The 14,157-nt window shown below is 54.3% G+C and overlaps 2 protein-coding genes across 2 annotated transcripts; both read right to left on the minus strand.

Annotated features, from left to right (window-relative positions):
- LOC311429351 (leucine-rich repeat-containing protein 55-like) lies at window positions 1-3,288 on the minus strand. The gene is made up of 4 exons (XM_084540439.1): window positions 3,124-3,288; window positions 1,669-2,623; window positions 1,347-1,582; window positions 1-837 (listed from the first exon to the last, which is right to left on the minus strand). Exons 2-3 carry the CDS (start codon window positions 2,315-2,317, stop codon window positions 1,347-1,349), a joined length of 885 nt encoding a protein of 294 aa, XP_084396565.1. The 5' UTR covers window positions 2,318-2,623; window positions 3,124-3,288; the 3' UTR covers window positions 1-837.
- Window positions 3,289-9,251: 5,963 nt separating this feature from the next.
- On the minus strand, window positions 9,252-14,117 carry LOC311429352 (inner centromere protein-like). Its single transcript, XM_084540440.1, has 4 exons — window positions 14,005-14,117; window positions 13,667-13,774; window positions 10,070-10,226; window positions 9,252-9,504 (listed from the first exon to the last, which is right to left on the minus strand). Exons 1-4 carry the CDS (start codon window positions 14,044-14,046, stop codon window positions 9,299-9,301), a joined length of 513 nt encoding a protein of 170 aa, XP_084396566.1. The 5' UTR covers window positions 14,047-14,117; the 3' UTR covers window positions 9,252-9,298.
- Window positions 14,118-14,157: the final 40 nt, after the last annotated feature.

Consider the following 14,157-nt stretch of genomic DNA (forward strand, 5'->3'; position numbering starts at 1 on the left):
TTATTTTTCCCCGTTTTTCTTTTTTTTTTTTTTCTTTTTTTTTCTTTTTTTTTTTTTTTTTTTGGTTGGTTGATTTGTTTCTAAACTGTGCATCTACACTCCAGCTACAGGCATGGAAACACGGTAAGAAAATAAAACAACTCACGGGAGGCCCCTCCTCGGGATGCATCCGGCAGGCAAGCAGCCCCAGGGAAGGGGCAATGGGGGGGGGGGGGCTTTCCCCAAGCAAAACCCACCCCGGGAGGCCGAGGATGGGAGCAAATGCTTCTTGGCAGCAAAGTGCTATGTGGCCACAGGGGTTTTACAGCTGGGGTGGAGGCGGTAGTCCTCGGCCCTGCATGCTGCAGGAACGGCCACAAAGACGGTGGAAAACGCACGTGGGAGCAGCGGCCACCCTGGCTGGGCAGAGGGGCTGTTGGCTTTATTTTTTTCTTCCTTTTTTTTTTTTATTCCTTTGGAGTTCCTTCTGCCTCCTAATGACGAGATCAGGACGGGTTCCCCAAGCCATCTGGCACCTGGAATGGCCCCGAACCTGTGCAAAACTTCGGAGGAGGAGGGAAAGGAGCAAAAAGGTGGCTGGTGAACGCCGTGCCCGGGAGCTGCTCGTGGGGCTTCGACTCTTGTCCCAGCGCCAGGAACGATGGCCCTGGGGCTGTCTGTGAGTCCGAGCGGCAGCCAGGGTCACCAGCGAGGCGCAGGTCTGTCCCCCAGCGGGCGGTGGCACTGAGCCGGGTGGCAGTGCCATGTCCTGGGCTTGGCCCCCACGTTTTGGCAAGGTCGCAGAGCACGGGCAGGGTTCAGGGAGCTGGAGGCTGCCGGGCTCTTGCTCCACCGGTGCTGTTTACGGGGTGAAAGTGAGGATTTCCATGTTTTTCCCCCCAAGGCAGTGGGTGTGGGCATCCCTCAAGGCACACGCTGCTTTCGGGGGGTCTCTCTCCCAAATGGAGGTCCCTTTCCCCCCCAGCTGCAGCCCCTGCTCCATCTCCCACTGACTGGCACCGCGTGGAGGCTCCTGGCCCCGGGACCCCCCCATGAGCCCCCTGTGCCACCACCTCCACCGGCCCCAGGACCTGGGGGGGGCTCCAAACTCCGCTGGGGTTCATGGCAGTGGTATTGGTGTTGGTCCTGGGGTGAAAATTCCCCATTTCTGGGCAAAAGAAGAGGGGAACCGTCCCCCGGTCTCCCCAGGACGGCCAGGCACGGGGGGGGACAGCGGGAGGGGACAAGGACAAGGCACAGTCCGGTGTCCCCACCAGGCGGTGGGGGCCGGGGTGGGGAGCGGGGGAGGCTGGGGGTGGCTGGGGGCAACGGGGGTGAGCCCCGCGTCCCAGCCTCCCCGGCCGTACCTAAACCTCCTCGTCCTCGCTGGCTTTGCTCCAGCGGTGGCAACAGTTGGCCGTGATGCCCAGCAGGAAGTTGGTGGCCACCGAGGCGATGGAGACCACGAAGCCCACGAAGGCGATGAAGAGATAGTCGTCCAGGGTCAGGGTGAGGTGGCAGGCCTTGAAGCTCTCCTCCGTCAGGGAGAAGAGGGGGACCCCTTTCACCTCCAGGGGGGCCTGGCACTTGGCCAGCTGTGAATCTGGCAAGGGGAGCGGCGTCAGGATGCCGCAAATTTGGGGTTGGGGGATAGGAGGGGACGCGGTGGGGAACAGGGGGCCGCCTTACCTGAGGCGCAGAGCTGGATGCGGCTCTTCAGCCATTTGAGGAAGGGCTCCATGGCGCAGCCGCACACCCAGGGGTTGCCGCCGATGCGCAGGGTCACCAGCCCCGTCAGCCCCTCCAGGGCATCGAGGCTGAGCGCCGACAGCCCCCCGTAGCTGAGGTCCAGCTCCCGCAGCTGCGCCAGCCCCCGGAACGCCTTGGGGTGCACCTTGCACAGCCAGGGGTTGTGGCTCAGGTCGAGGCGCAGCAGCTCGCTGGCCTCCAGGAACATGTCGGCCGTCACCAGGCTGAAGTTGTTGTAGCTCAGGTCCAGGTGGGTGAGGCGCCGGGCGCCGAGGAACAGCCTGGTGGGCAGGGTCTCCAGCGAGTTGTTGCGGAGGTCGAGGACGCGCAGCTGGGCGTAGCAGGCCAGGTAGCCCAGCGGGATGCTGGCGATGTGGTTGTGGGCCAGGCTGAGGTTGCCGGTGTCCAGCGGCAGCTCGGCGGGCACCGAGAAGAGCCGCTGCCCGCTGCAGTCCACCGCCTGCCCGCGGCACGTGCACAGCACCGGGCAGCCCGCCCCGGCGCCCGCCGCCGCCACCACCGCCACCACCGCCGCCACCACCCAGGGGCCCAGCAGCATGGCGGGCCGGCGGCCAGCCCCCGGGCCCATCTCAGAGCCCGGCGAGTGCCATGCCGCGGGGAACGGGGCGGCCAGCCGGCCTCAGCGCGGGGACAGCCCGCCGGCCACACCGCAGCGGCATCCTCTGCCCGTCACAGCCCGGCGGGGACCATGCTTGGGGGGGCGGTGTCACCCCTCTGCTCACACTGAGGGCTGCTGGCGGTGGCTGAGGAAGATTTGGGGAGCGGAGGTGGGCTCCGAGCTAGCCAAGCAGTGCTTGGGGTGTCCCGGAGACATTCGGGGGGCTCAGCGAGTCCCCCCCCAGCACAGGGCTGCCGTCAGGCCGTTCTCAGCCGCCTGTGGAGAAGAGGGGTGAGAGAAACCCAAGCTAGCGGTACGCCCTGCTGAGGGGGGGCTGTGGCTCACGGGGTATCCACGCCACCCCCAGCCCTCGCCGTGCCTCCGCCAGCAGAGCACAAAGAGGGCCCTGAGCCCACCGGCTGGGCTCGGCTCATCCTGGCAGGCGGTGGGCAGAGCCAGGGGCGTAGCAGCCGCCGCCGTCAGCTCTGCCCGTGGCCGGGGACACCCTCCTGGCCTGGCCCCCGCAGAGAGAACCTCATCCCCACGCCCGGCCCTCCCTCCGCCACAGCATCCCTCGCCCAGGCGGCCCCGCTGCCTGGCCATCTTTGCTCCTTCCTCCCTCGCCCCGTGCCCTCCCCACATCTCCATCTTTTCCCCACCTCAGCCGGTTTTTGCCGGGGGAATTGCCGCCCCAGCCGCCCCCCAGCCCTTCCCTGCCATGGTTGCCAATCCCTCCGGTGGCGCCGGGGGGACGTGGGGGTCCCCGGGATACTCACGCTGCCCGGGGGACGAAGCAGGGCTCGGCTCCCCGCCGCCGCGAGGCCTGGGTGGCCAGGCAGGGGTCCTCGGGTGGCCACCAAGTTGGGCAAGTGGCTCCTGCAGCCGCAGCCAGGGCTGCTGCCGAGCCTGGCAATCGGAGCAGGTCTTTCCCCACCTCCTTCCTCCCCTCCTCCTCCTCGTCCTCCCTTGTCTCTCTCTTTCTCTGTCTCTCGTTTTTTTTTTTTTTTTTTCCCTTTTTTTTTTTTTTTTCCTTGAGGGCCAGATACTGACGTTTCGGTGTCTCTTAGCAACTGCCTCCACATCTCTGAGCAACAGGAGAGCGGGATGTGGAGCCGCCAGAGCGATGGAGATGGTGGAGGAGAGCAATGCCCCCGCTCCGGGGACACCCCACCCGGGGGGACGGAGCGGGACGAGGGGCAGCGGGTGGCATCCTGCCACCCACGGGGGGCTCGGCTGCTCCCCAGCCCACCGGCTGCCCTCAGCACACCCCCTGGCCCCAGAGAGCACCCCTGTGGGATGGGGTGAAGCAGGGTTTGCCGGGCTCTGCAAACAGAAACCGAATACGTGTCAGCAGGAGGGGAAAACGAGGTGCTCCAGAGCTAAGCCAGGAGCGACTGCACCCAGCTGAAATGTTGGCTTGGTTTTATTTCTTTTCCCTTTTTATTTATTTATTTATTTATTTATTTATTTTGTATTTATTTGTTTGCAGACCTGGGAAACGCCTCGAGCCACAGCTGGTTGTTTTTGCTCCACGTGAAGCAATCATTTCTGGTTCTCCGCTCATTTCATACGGGGAGGGGGCAAAGCCATCTTTAGTGCCCACCCCCCCCCCCCCTTGCAGCTGGCTTCTTTAAATGCAAATGAAGCTTTTGGAACAAAAGGCTGCTCTGGCAACACTGGAAACATTGCGATAACACGGGCATGACATTTGGGAAAGGAGGCACTTTCAAAACCGAGCCTGCCTGTATTCCCTTCCCTTTCTTTTCCAGCCTTCTCCCGCTGTTTTGGCGGAGTTGCCTCCATCCCAGCGGAAAACGCCAGCCCGATCGACCCAGTTTTTTCCCTATTTCGGCCTGGTGGCATCTCCCAGATGCTGGGGGCTCTTTGTTCCCCGTGGGACAGCTCCTCCTAGCCACGGCAGCCCGCAGCCAGACGGCGCGTGGCCGCGGCTGCCTCTCCCCGGGGTGGGTATTAATTGGTGCTGCTCGTCGCCCAGGGTCCCAGCGGGCTTCAAGAGGAGCTCCAGGAACCAAATACACCCAGACGTCCCTGGAGCCAGATGCAGCTCAGCCAGACACGTAATTAGAGATAAGACCCATGCCTGGCTGCAAATCTCTTCCAGAGGATCTATTAGTACACCATTTATGGCTGCATTTGCAGCAAATAAATGAGCAAATAAGCCCCACCAGGGCTCATTTCTAATGGCTCTCAAGGCCAAGCGTCAGAGCTTGGCTTGTGGCCGCCCTCACCAACCATCTCCCTCCCCAAATGAAGGGGTGTTAGCAGCCCAGCAGCCTGCTGGAGACGTCATGAAGGTGCTGTGGACTACCGAGATGGTTATGAGCACCCCCGAAGGAGATGCAAACTGCTCTCCTGGAGCTGGGGGTCGATGTGCTCACCTCCTCCCTCTCTTCTGGGGCTGGGAAACACCTGGGGCTGCCCTCCTGCTCTTTACCAGCTCACCCACAGGTGGCCAGAGCACCTCTGCGATGTCCAGCCCCATAAAAAGAGCATTTCTGGTACAAAACCACATGCAGAAGGCTGCTGATTTTTCAGATGACTGCTCCAGATGATGCTTTTCTCCCTCCCTACATTTTTTGGGGAGGCAGCAGCAGCAAGGCAGCAGCGTGGGCTGCCCCTTGCATCCAGCTCTGCACAGCCACTGGCCAGGCTCACCCCAGTCCCTTAGATCCTGAGGTGGCTTTGGGCAGCCCAGCTCAGTAAATTTGCCTCATATTCAGATTGGGCTTTATCACTCACATGGGAGCCACCGGATCTCAGCTCCCTCGCTGCTCACAGGATGTGCCCAGCTCTTGAGCTGTGGGTATTTAAGCAATAAAATCAGCGTGGAGTGCAGCTGACCTCCAGTTTCCTCGGCACCATTCTCGATATAGCAGACCGATCCTTAATAATTACTTTTTAACTACTCTGCAGCCATTAACGTGCTTACACTAAGTCAACCCGGCCTGAGTGCTGTCACGGTAGGACTGGTAAGGCTCAGGAAGATCGGAGCCGTGCCAGGATCCTGGCAGCAGCACTTACAAAGGGCTTTATTTGACTTTGTTTTGGGTCTCTTTCCATCCAAGATACATTTTTAGTTTGGCTGACACTCTTTGTAATTACCAGCTGGTGGCAGAGAGCCAAAACCCAAATCTGCTTTCTGAGCCGAACGCGGCACATTCGTGCCAAGGTAGGGTTTTACAACTTCCAAACGCTTTGTAATCGGTTAAGCAGGTTTCGCTCTCGTGGGATTTGTCTCCAAGCTGCAAGGGACGTGGCTTCTGTAAGGATGTGTATGGTTTTCCTCCATGGGCTGCCCTTGCCTACTTCCTTCCCATGCCGACAAAACAGCACGGCTATTGCTCATCACTGGGAGCATGCAAACTGCTCGGAGGAGATTGCAGCCTGGGTTTAGCCCAAATTTCAGCCCCCCAGGGCTGCTCCTCACCCTACCCCACCACCCGGCAGCAGCTGCGCAGATCCTGCTGCACCACAGCTCTGTCACCCTGAGGCTACCTGGGCTTTTGAAGCTTTTTTTTGTTTGACCAAAAGCTTTAATGTCAGCAAAGGCCATCCTAACAGCACCTCCACCTGGCCCAGCCGCAGCTGTTTTGGTCCCACAGGGGCTGAAGCAGCCTTGCTGGCTGCGATCTCCATGGGCCATTACGCTTCTGGTGGGGACACAGATGTCCTCATGGGGATGTGGTGCTCCTGCTGGGGACAGTGCTGTCGTGGTGGGGACAGGAACTATCAGCATGGCTTCAAAACAGCCGAAAAGTGGCCTTAGCTCTTCTGATGTAGGAAACCACAGCAGTTTGTGAGCTGGAGGTCTGCACTGGAGGGCTTCTGTCAGCCCCCCGAGGGCAGTCCTTTGGCTGGAGGGGGAGGGATGGTCGGCACTGTAAGCCCCAACGTGTGCTGTGAGGGACAGATGCTGGTGGGTCCAGGTGGACAAGTGGTGGCACCTGGGTGAGAATGACCTGGGAGACAGCACGCAGCTGCCCTGCGGGATGCTCGGGCACCCCGCCTGCCTCCTGCAGAGGCTGTGGTGAAGGACATCGTGAAGCAGAGGCTGCCTTGGCCCAGAGCCTCAAGTCTCCCTGTGCTCTGATTGCTAGAATAGAAAGAGATGGATAACAGGCCAGACAACACCAGGAAAACAAACAAACAAACAAAAACCAGGAAAAAAAAGCTCACTTTTTTTTTTTTTTTTTTTTTTTTTTGTGTCTCTGGCTCCACAATGGCACAGCCAACTGTGAACAGCTTGGGTAGATTAAACCTCTTTCCTTCTCAAAAGCTGAAGAAATCCAGATTAAGTGGAGACGTTCCAGATGCTGGCTGCTCCGAAAGAAGGAAAACACAATGTGGATACAGGACGTGTCTGACAAGCAGGACTCCTCAGTGAGGGGCTCTGGAGCTTGCACACGTATCAAGAGATGACAGGTACAGGAGATACTTTCTCCCTTTAGGACATATTTTCTCCTTTTAATGATGAAAGGACCTTCTAACGTGCATGGCCAGATGCTGGTTGTGCAGACTCAGTGCCCGTGGCCTGGGCTCTCCCATTACTGGGAGCACTACTATGGAGCCAAGCAGAGAGCTTAGATTAATTAAGCACAAATCTGCTTACTCCAGGCCCAGCACAGCTCTCGTCATGGAAAACATACGTTTTTCCCCTCCATAACTCAGTTCTGACTCTCAGCTCATATCCTGAGCTCCAGAGCCCTGCATCTGCTGAGATGACACCGGAGACTGTGCTCTGGTCAATTACTCAGCAGTCAGCCTGGAAAAAAAAAATCAGATTGCTTTCTAGGGCCTGTTATGGCCAGGCTGGCATTGTCTGTGAGGAACTTTGCCCCGGCCTCAGGCCAGCAGCACCAGCCTGATGCCCAAGCTGGGGCTGTGCAGGGAACCAGATGCCCCAAGGACCCCTCACAGCCTGGCAGGGCTCTGAAATGGCTTCGTGCTTTTTATTGATTATCCATCCTGGACTGGAAATGCTCTGACAGCAGCTGTGGTTTTGGCAAGGGGCCTCCTGTGAACTTTCTGCTCATTACCAGAACATCAAGGCTGCAGCTCGATGGGCAGTGCTTGCTCTGGCACAGGGTTTGGGCTCAAACAAAACCAGTTCGACCCCAAACACGATGTTAAATCCAAGAAAACCCATGAGGGACAGAGGCCAGCTGGCAGGGGACAGCCTGGATCTGTGCCCAACAGAGCCTAGGGAACATGAGAGTCCCAGATGGGCTGTGGAGAACAAGAAAGCTCAGGGACACCACAGAGACCCTGAAGGCACCTCAGAAAGCCCCCAGGCTGGCCAGAAAGGCAAGACTCAGTGCAAGACCCACAGGCACTGAGAGTGACACAGAGAGCCTGAGAGGAACCAGAAAAGCTGGGGGAATCCAGAGGTCCTGGGGCAGCCTAGAAGCCAGGATGGAGCTCTGAGCTCCTGGTGAGCAGCTTTGAACAGCCTTTAACCACTACAAAGCTTTGCTCGCTCGCTCTTGTGAGTCTCAACCACTTGTCTCACCCACGAGCAAGAGCTCCACAGAGCTCAAAACCAGAGCTTTTGACTGATCTCTAACCACCTGTAATCCTATTCCATTACACCACTTGAAAACTCTCCTGAGCTGATCGAAACCACCCCACACCTGCTACAGAGCTCCTCAAAACCACACTGACCAGCTCAAAACCTCCTTCAAACTCTTGTAGGCAGGCCTAAACAGCTCTCAACCCGTCTGTGGCCACATTTCTGTATTTATCCTCAGGCACCTGCCCCGTGGGGTCAGTGGCACCAGTCTGGTGCTGGAACAGTGCAGGGCTGTACTGGTAAGGGTTGGGGACACACCACCCTGGTCATTCAGGGAAAGGAAGCCCCGCTCTGTACCTGCTAGCCTGATGCACAAGGGATCCCGAAGCAACACAACATATTACTTAATTACAGAGGCTCTGGTGCTCATAAACACAGCCCAAGAGGGGAAGAACTGAGGAAAGGGGAAGGAGTGGTTATTATGGCCACTGTGGGACTTAAGTATAAGTCGGGGCTTTCCCTTTTCACCCAAGCATCTTCCTCATTGCTACACTCAGTAAAGGTCAAACTACCTGAACTGATTTTTGAACACAATTGAGGACAAGCCCTGCAGGGGCAGCTGAGATCACAGCATGGAGCCACAGCTGGCCCCACACAGCACTGCAGGACCTCAGGATGCTCTGCAGCTGCCCCAGCACACTGCAGCAGTCCCTAGGCAACCACTCCCCAGGGCCTCTGGCTGCACTGCAGGCAGCCTGCCACCACCGAGCACAGCCCAGGGCATGCACAGGCAGGGGGCACCAAACAGGTGCTATGAATGCAGTCCTGAGGAAATCATTTTGCTGCTTACCCTTTTCGAAGTGAGAGCTGCAAAACACATCTACCTCCTGCCCAAGCAAGACTGTACCCTCACCCCTCCTAAAAGAACAGCACCAAGAACTTAGCTGAGGCTCTATTTTTCCTTGAGAAGGAAAAAAGACAAAGAATGCAGGGTCAAAAGATACCTGCTGATAGAAACATTGTTAAATTCGTAAGTATTTTACCAAATAAGTTACAAAACTCCTGATTCCCCTGTGTTGATTTAAGATTTTTGATCTTCCCTACAGCAATTTCATAGCTTTCTTGGGTAAGATTCTGCAGGTAAGCTGAGGAAATGGGTAAGAGAACAGGATGTCTCCAAATACGTGCACAAACCACAGCCATCAACCTCAAAGACCTCAGAGCACAGTGGCTACAGCCACCAGCTACAAGGCAGCACCATCCTCCCATAGTGAGGGAGAAAGGAGACAAGCACTGACAATGTTTAATGCAACAGAACTTTAATATTTTTATACAAAAAAAAAGGTTTAAAATTGTAAATGTCTGCTAAAAAACACATAACCTGATATATCCCGCTCAAGAAAATGTTTCTTCGCATTTTCTCAGTTCTTGAAGTTGCAGGTGGGGCCACAAGCAAATTTGGTCCCGGGTGGGGAATGCCAAACTGCTGAGCTTGTGCGTTTGAAGTATCGAGGCTTGCTCTTGCCAAAAATGTCCTCCAGCTTGGGGCTTGCAATTAAGCCGAAGAGCTCATCAACATCCACTGGGTGATAGTATTGGTGGATAATAGCTTGATTAAGCTGAGACCCTAAATAAAATAAAATACAGAAGCAGACTTATGAACAGGTTTTCAGTGCTCTGCTTATGGTATCCCTTCTGTCAGGGCCAACAGGATAGTCACTCTTCTCCATCCATACCTGAAAAAACCTGTTGCAACCCATACAGTGAGTATGATTAACAGTATGATTAACAGCTTTCCTGTTCATTGCAGAGCCCTGAATTCCAAACCCATCTTCAGGTTGCCAACAGTACTTGTTTTAAGTCACTCTTCACCACACTAAAAATATCCCAAACCTACCACATCTTGGTTTCCCCTCAGGAGGATGGGCTGCTCCATCAGCAGTGAGCTCCCACCATTCTTTCACCCCCCCTCCCCAAATCCAAACACACACACAGGACTCTGGTTTAACTCCAACACAACAGCACTTGCAAGAAAACAGATCCAGCCACCCCCCCAGCCAGCAGCTGCCAGCACTGCAGTCTCACACACTCCTGAACCGCACTTTAGGGAAGTTGAGATGACACTGAGCAAGTCCAGAAAGCTCCAGCTTCCCAAGGAAGGAATTAGAGCCCAAACAACACTTGGCACCTACCGTCAGCCCAGGCAGGGACAGGCTTCCGAGGCGCACTCTCATCATCTGTGGAATCATCGCTGTTCAGATCCATCCCGTAGTTATTTTCGCTTACCTTGGGGGACCTGAATATCTTCATGCTCTTCGGGGGCTTTAAGCATGATGTGGAGATAGATTTCTGAAAGCACAGAGAAGGCACTTACTAGGGCAGGAAGCAGACCTTGCAGCCTGGCAGAAGAGGTTGCTTTGCTAGGACAGGCTACCCAGACCCGTGCAGCCTGACCCCCTGCAGGCACCTCAAAGCTCCGGCGTTAAGGAGGCCAACAGACTGCACCAAGATCCCAGATGAGATCCCACAGCAATACAGCGTTAAGGTACCTAGGCAGTACCCTCACACTGACCATAAGCCAAAAGTTAAAAGGTACCTTGGCAATGCCCAATGTTGGGCAAGGAATTTTGCAGTAAAGGGAAGGTAGCCAGAAAGAGAGCAGGCTTCCAAAGCAGATTTCACATTCATTTTCATCCTTAGTTCAAAGTAACGAGACCATAAAGGTTATTCAACTGTGTATGAGATACCTTTGACACATTATCTGTAATATTCTTACTTACAGGTAACTTGGGTGGAGATTTCCTGTAACATCCAGAAGTGCTCACATCCCTCCCTCTTCTGTCTGATCTGTTTTGAAACCTTATCTTGCTGGAAGCCAAGCTAGAGCCCAGGACTGCGTACTGCAGCAGGCAATGCCAACTGCTTGCTCAACCTGCAGCCCCCAAGCTGTGATGTAGGGCTTCCCAGTACCTGGCCAGAAAAAAAGCTAGGGCTCCATTTCATTTTGAAGCTGCAGGCTGGAACAACACAAGTCAAAGCTTGAAGGGACCCCCTGGCTTTGTGCTGAGGAACAGAAGATGACCAGGAGACCTGACAGCTGTATGTAGCACGGAACTGACAGAGGAACCAAGAAGGCATCATTACAGAGAAATCCTCCCCAAACTTTAAGAGCTCAACATGCTGGGGGACCTCTCTGAAGTGCCTGCATCCTAATGCATGCAGTACAGGACATGAGCCTGATGAAACAGAGGTGTAACAGGACTACAGCATTGTTGGGATCATGGAGATGTGGTAGGATGGCTCCCATGGCTGGAGAGCTGCAGCGGAAGGCTACAGGCTCCTTGGGAAGGACAGGCTATGAAAAGATGGAAAAGAACTCGCCCCTTATATGAAAGAGGGGCTAAAGAGCGCACAGAGCTCTGCCTGGGATGGGTAGACAAGGAGCTAACTGAGAGCTTTTGGGACAGGGTTAAAGAGGGCAGGGATATACCTTCTGGTGGGGGTCTGCTGCAGCCTGCCTGACCAGGAAGAACAATCTGATGCCTTCTGACAACCAGATGGGGGGCTTAAGACCCCAATACCTGCTGGAGGCACAACACAGCAGGATATAAGCAATCCAGGAGGTTACCAAACTACAGTGAAGGCAGCTTCCAAGAGGCAGAGGAACCAACAAGGAGAGGTACTCTGCTGGACCTCACATTCACCACCAGGCAGTGGCTTGTTGGCAATGTGAAGGTCACAGCCTTGGGGGCAGCACGCAGGAGATGGTGACATTCAGGTGCCTGAGGGGAGCAAGGTGGGCACACAGCAAACTGACAGCCCTGCACTTCAAGAGAGCGGGCTTCAGCCTCTCCAAGGATCTGCTCAGAAGAGTCCCACAGCACAAGGCCCTGGAGAGAAGAGGAGCCCAAGAAAGCTGGTTAATATTCAAGGATCACCTCCTCCAGACTCAGGGTTGGTGCATCCTAACAAAGAAATCAAGCAACGATGCCAGGAGGCCTGCATGGTTGAGCAAGGCACTCCTGGCCAAACACACACAGGATGGAAGCGTACAGAGGGCAGAAGCAAGGACAGGTAACCTGAGAGGAATGCAGAGACTGTCTGAGCATCCAGGAAACTGAAACCTAAATGAAATTGGATCTGGCTAAGGATGTACAGGACAAGAAGGGCACCTCTAAATACATCAGTGATGAAGAGAAGGCTGTGGAAAACATGGGCCCATTGCTGAGCAGGATGGGGTACCTAGTTACACAGGACAATGAGAGGCTGAGGTAGTGACTGCCTTCTTTGCCTCAGTTTTCACCAGCAAGCTTGGCCTCCAGACAGCCCAGGTCCCAGAGACCAAGGAGAAAGGGGGTGAGTGGTACAAAGTCTAGCTGGAGGCCAGTAACCTGTGGTGTGCCCCATGGGGCCAATGCTTGGGGCAATCTTATTCAAGATCTTCATTAATAGTGTAAAAGATGTGTCAGAGCTCACCCTCAGTGAGTTTACAGATGACACCAAACCAGAAGAAACCTGGACAGTCTGGAGAGAAGGGCCACAGAGATGAAGGAACTGGAACCTCTCCCCATGAAGAATGGCCAAAAAAGAGTCAGGACTTTTCAAGTCAAGAGTGTTTGAAAGCTCAAAGTGGCAATCTTATTCACATATATAAATACCTGAAGGGAGTATGCAAAGAAGATGGAAGCAGGCTCTCTCTAGTGGTGCCCAGTGGGCATGAACTAAAATCCAGAAGGTTCCATCTGAGCATCAGGAATTACTTCTTTGCTATGAGGATGACTGAGTACTGAACAGGCTGTCCAGAGAGGTGGCAGTCTCCCTCCTTGGAGGGATTCAAAAGCTGTCTGAAAACAGTTCCAGGTTAACCACTCCAGGTGGCTCTGCTTGAGCAGGGGAGTTAGACCAGAAAACCTCCAGACATCCCGTCCTACCTTCACTACTCTGGAATTCTATGAGCCCTAAATCTGCACAGTAATTGGATTGAATGTAAAACAAGAATAAGAGGATGTAGAAGTATACATCTGTAGAAATACAAGCAGCATCACTGTACTTTGACTTAATCACTCTTTTTAGGAGTTTTCCTCCCCTGGTTTTGTAGAAAAGCCCCAGGAGAACATACCACCTACCTTCAAGTACTTGACTTTTGTACACATGGGCCTACCACTCACACGTTTCATGGTAGATCTAGTTTCTATTCTTTAAAACTCTCAAATTAGTCACAGAAGAAAGAAGTCCAGCAAGATGAAGAGGTACTGGTCAGACACAGGACAAGAGAGCCTAGGAAGGGGAGTTTACTGGGAGAGGCTGTACAAGGCAGTTTGGCTCTTTGAGCACTGTTCTCTGCACCCTTACAGATTTTAGGTCTAAGCAGCTCCAATTCAAACTCCTGGACACTTAAACAGATGACAGCAAGACTTTACAGGCAGGTCTGAATGTGTTTTGCTATAGTGCAGCTAAATGCTCTGCACACTGAACTGACACCTCATGATGTGCTGCCATCATGTGGTCATTCCCAACAGCTGTTCAAAGATAAGATTTGCTTTGCCTTCAGGTTCTCCTGTGCTGAGCTCTTGGCCAAGCACCAGAGAAGAAAGGCTTCCTGGTCCTCACTCTGCACAAACTCCAGTTAACCCCCTACAACATACATTAAATGATTTCACCTCCTGCTCACCTCTCTTCACCTCACTGCTTCACTACTGCTGAAGCAATTTGCAGGCTGATTCCAAACCACTGAATTCAATTAGATATGATAGACCCATTTCAAGGGCTCCACTAGAACCTAAGCTCACCTTTACGGTTTTGCTCAGACACATGTTGGAGGCAGCAGAGGATGATTCTGGTTGCTTGATTTTTTTCTCCTCTGCCAGCTGCTGCCAGGGCTCCTCCAGATCTTCTTCCTGTTAAGACGTAAGAATTCAGTCATTCATTCACTGAAACAAAACAACCAGACTCTCTGGAATTTAGCCATATTTTCTGGGGCCCTTGATAAAATCCTCTGTCCCTGTCTTCTTCTGCAGGGACAAAAAAGAATCAAAAATGATGCAGATGAACTGAGAACTGGCTTTGGTCAGTGAGATCAAATAAATCTTGCATTCAGATCAGCAATGTCTCTAGAGCCCATACTCACCTTTATCACCTTTACCATGCTCACCCAGGTATCAGGAGTCATTGAAATGGACTCTGGTTGCCTGACTCTCTCCTCCTGCCCAAGCAGCTGGTACAGCTCTTTTGGGCTCTCTCTGGCCTAATAAAGAAGAAAGCCTTTCACTGCTAAAGCTCC

This window comes from Aythya ferina, assembly GCF_964211825.1.
Source record: "Aythya ferina genome assembly, contig: HAP1_SCAFFOLD_703, whole genome shotgun sequence".
NCBI lineage: Eukaryota > Metazoa > Chordata > Aves > Anseriformes > Anatidae > Aythya > Aythya ferina.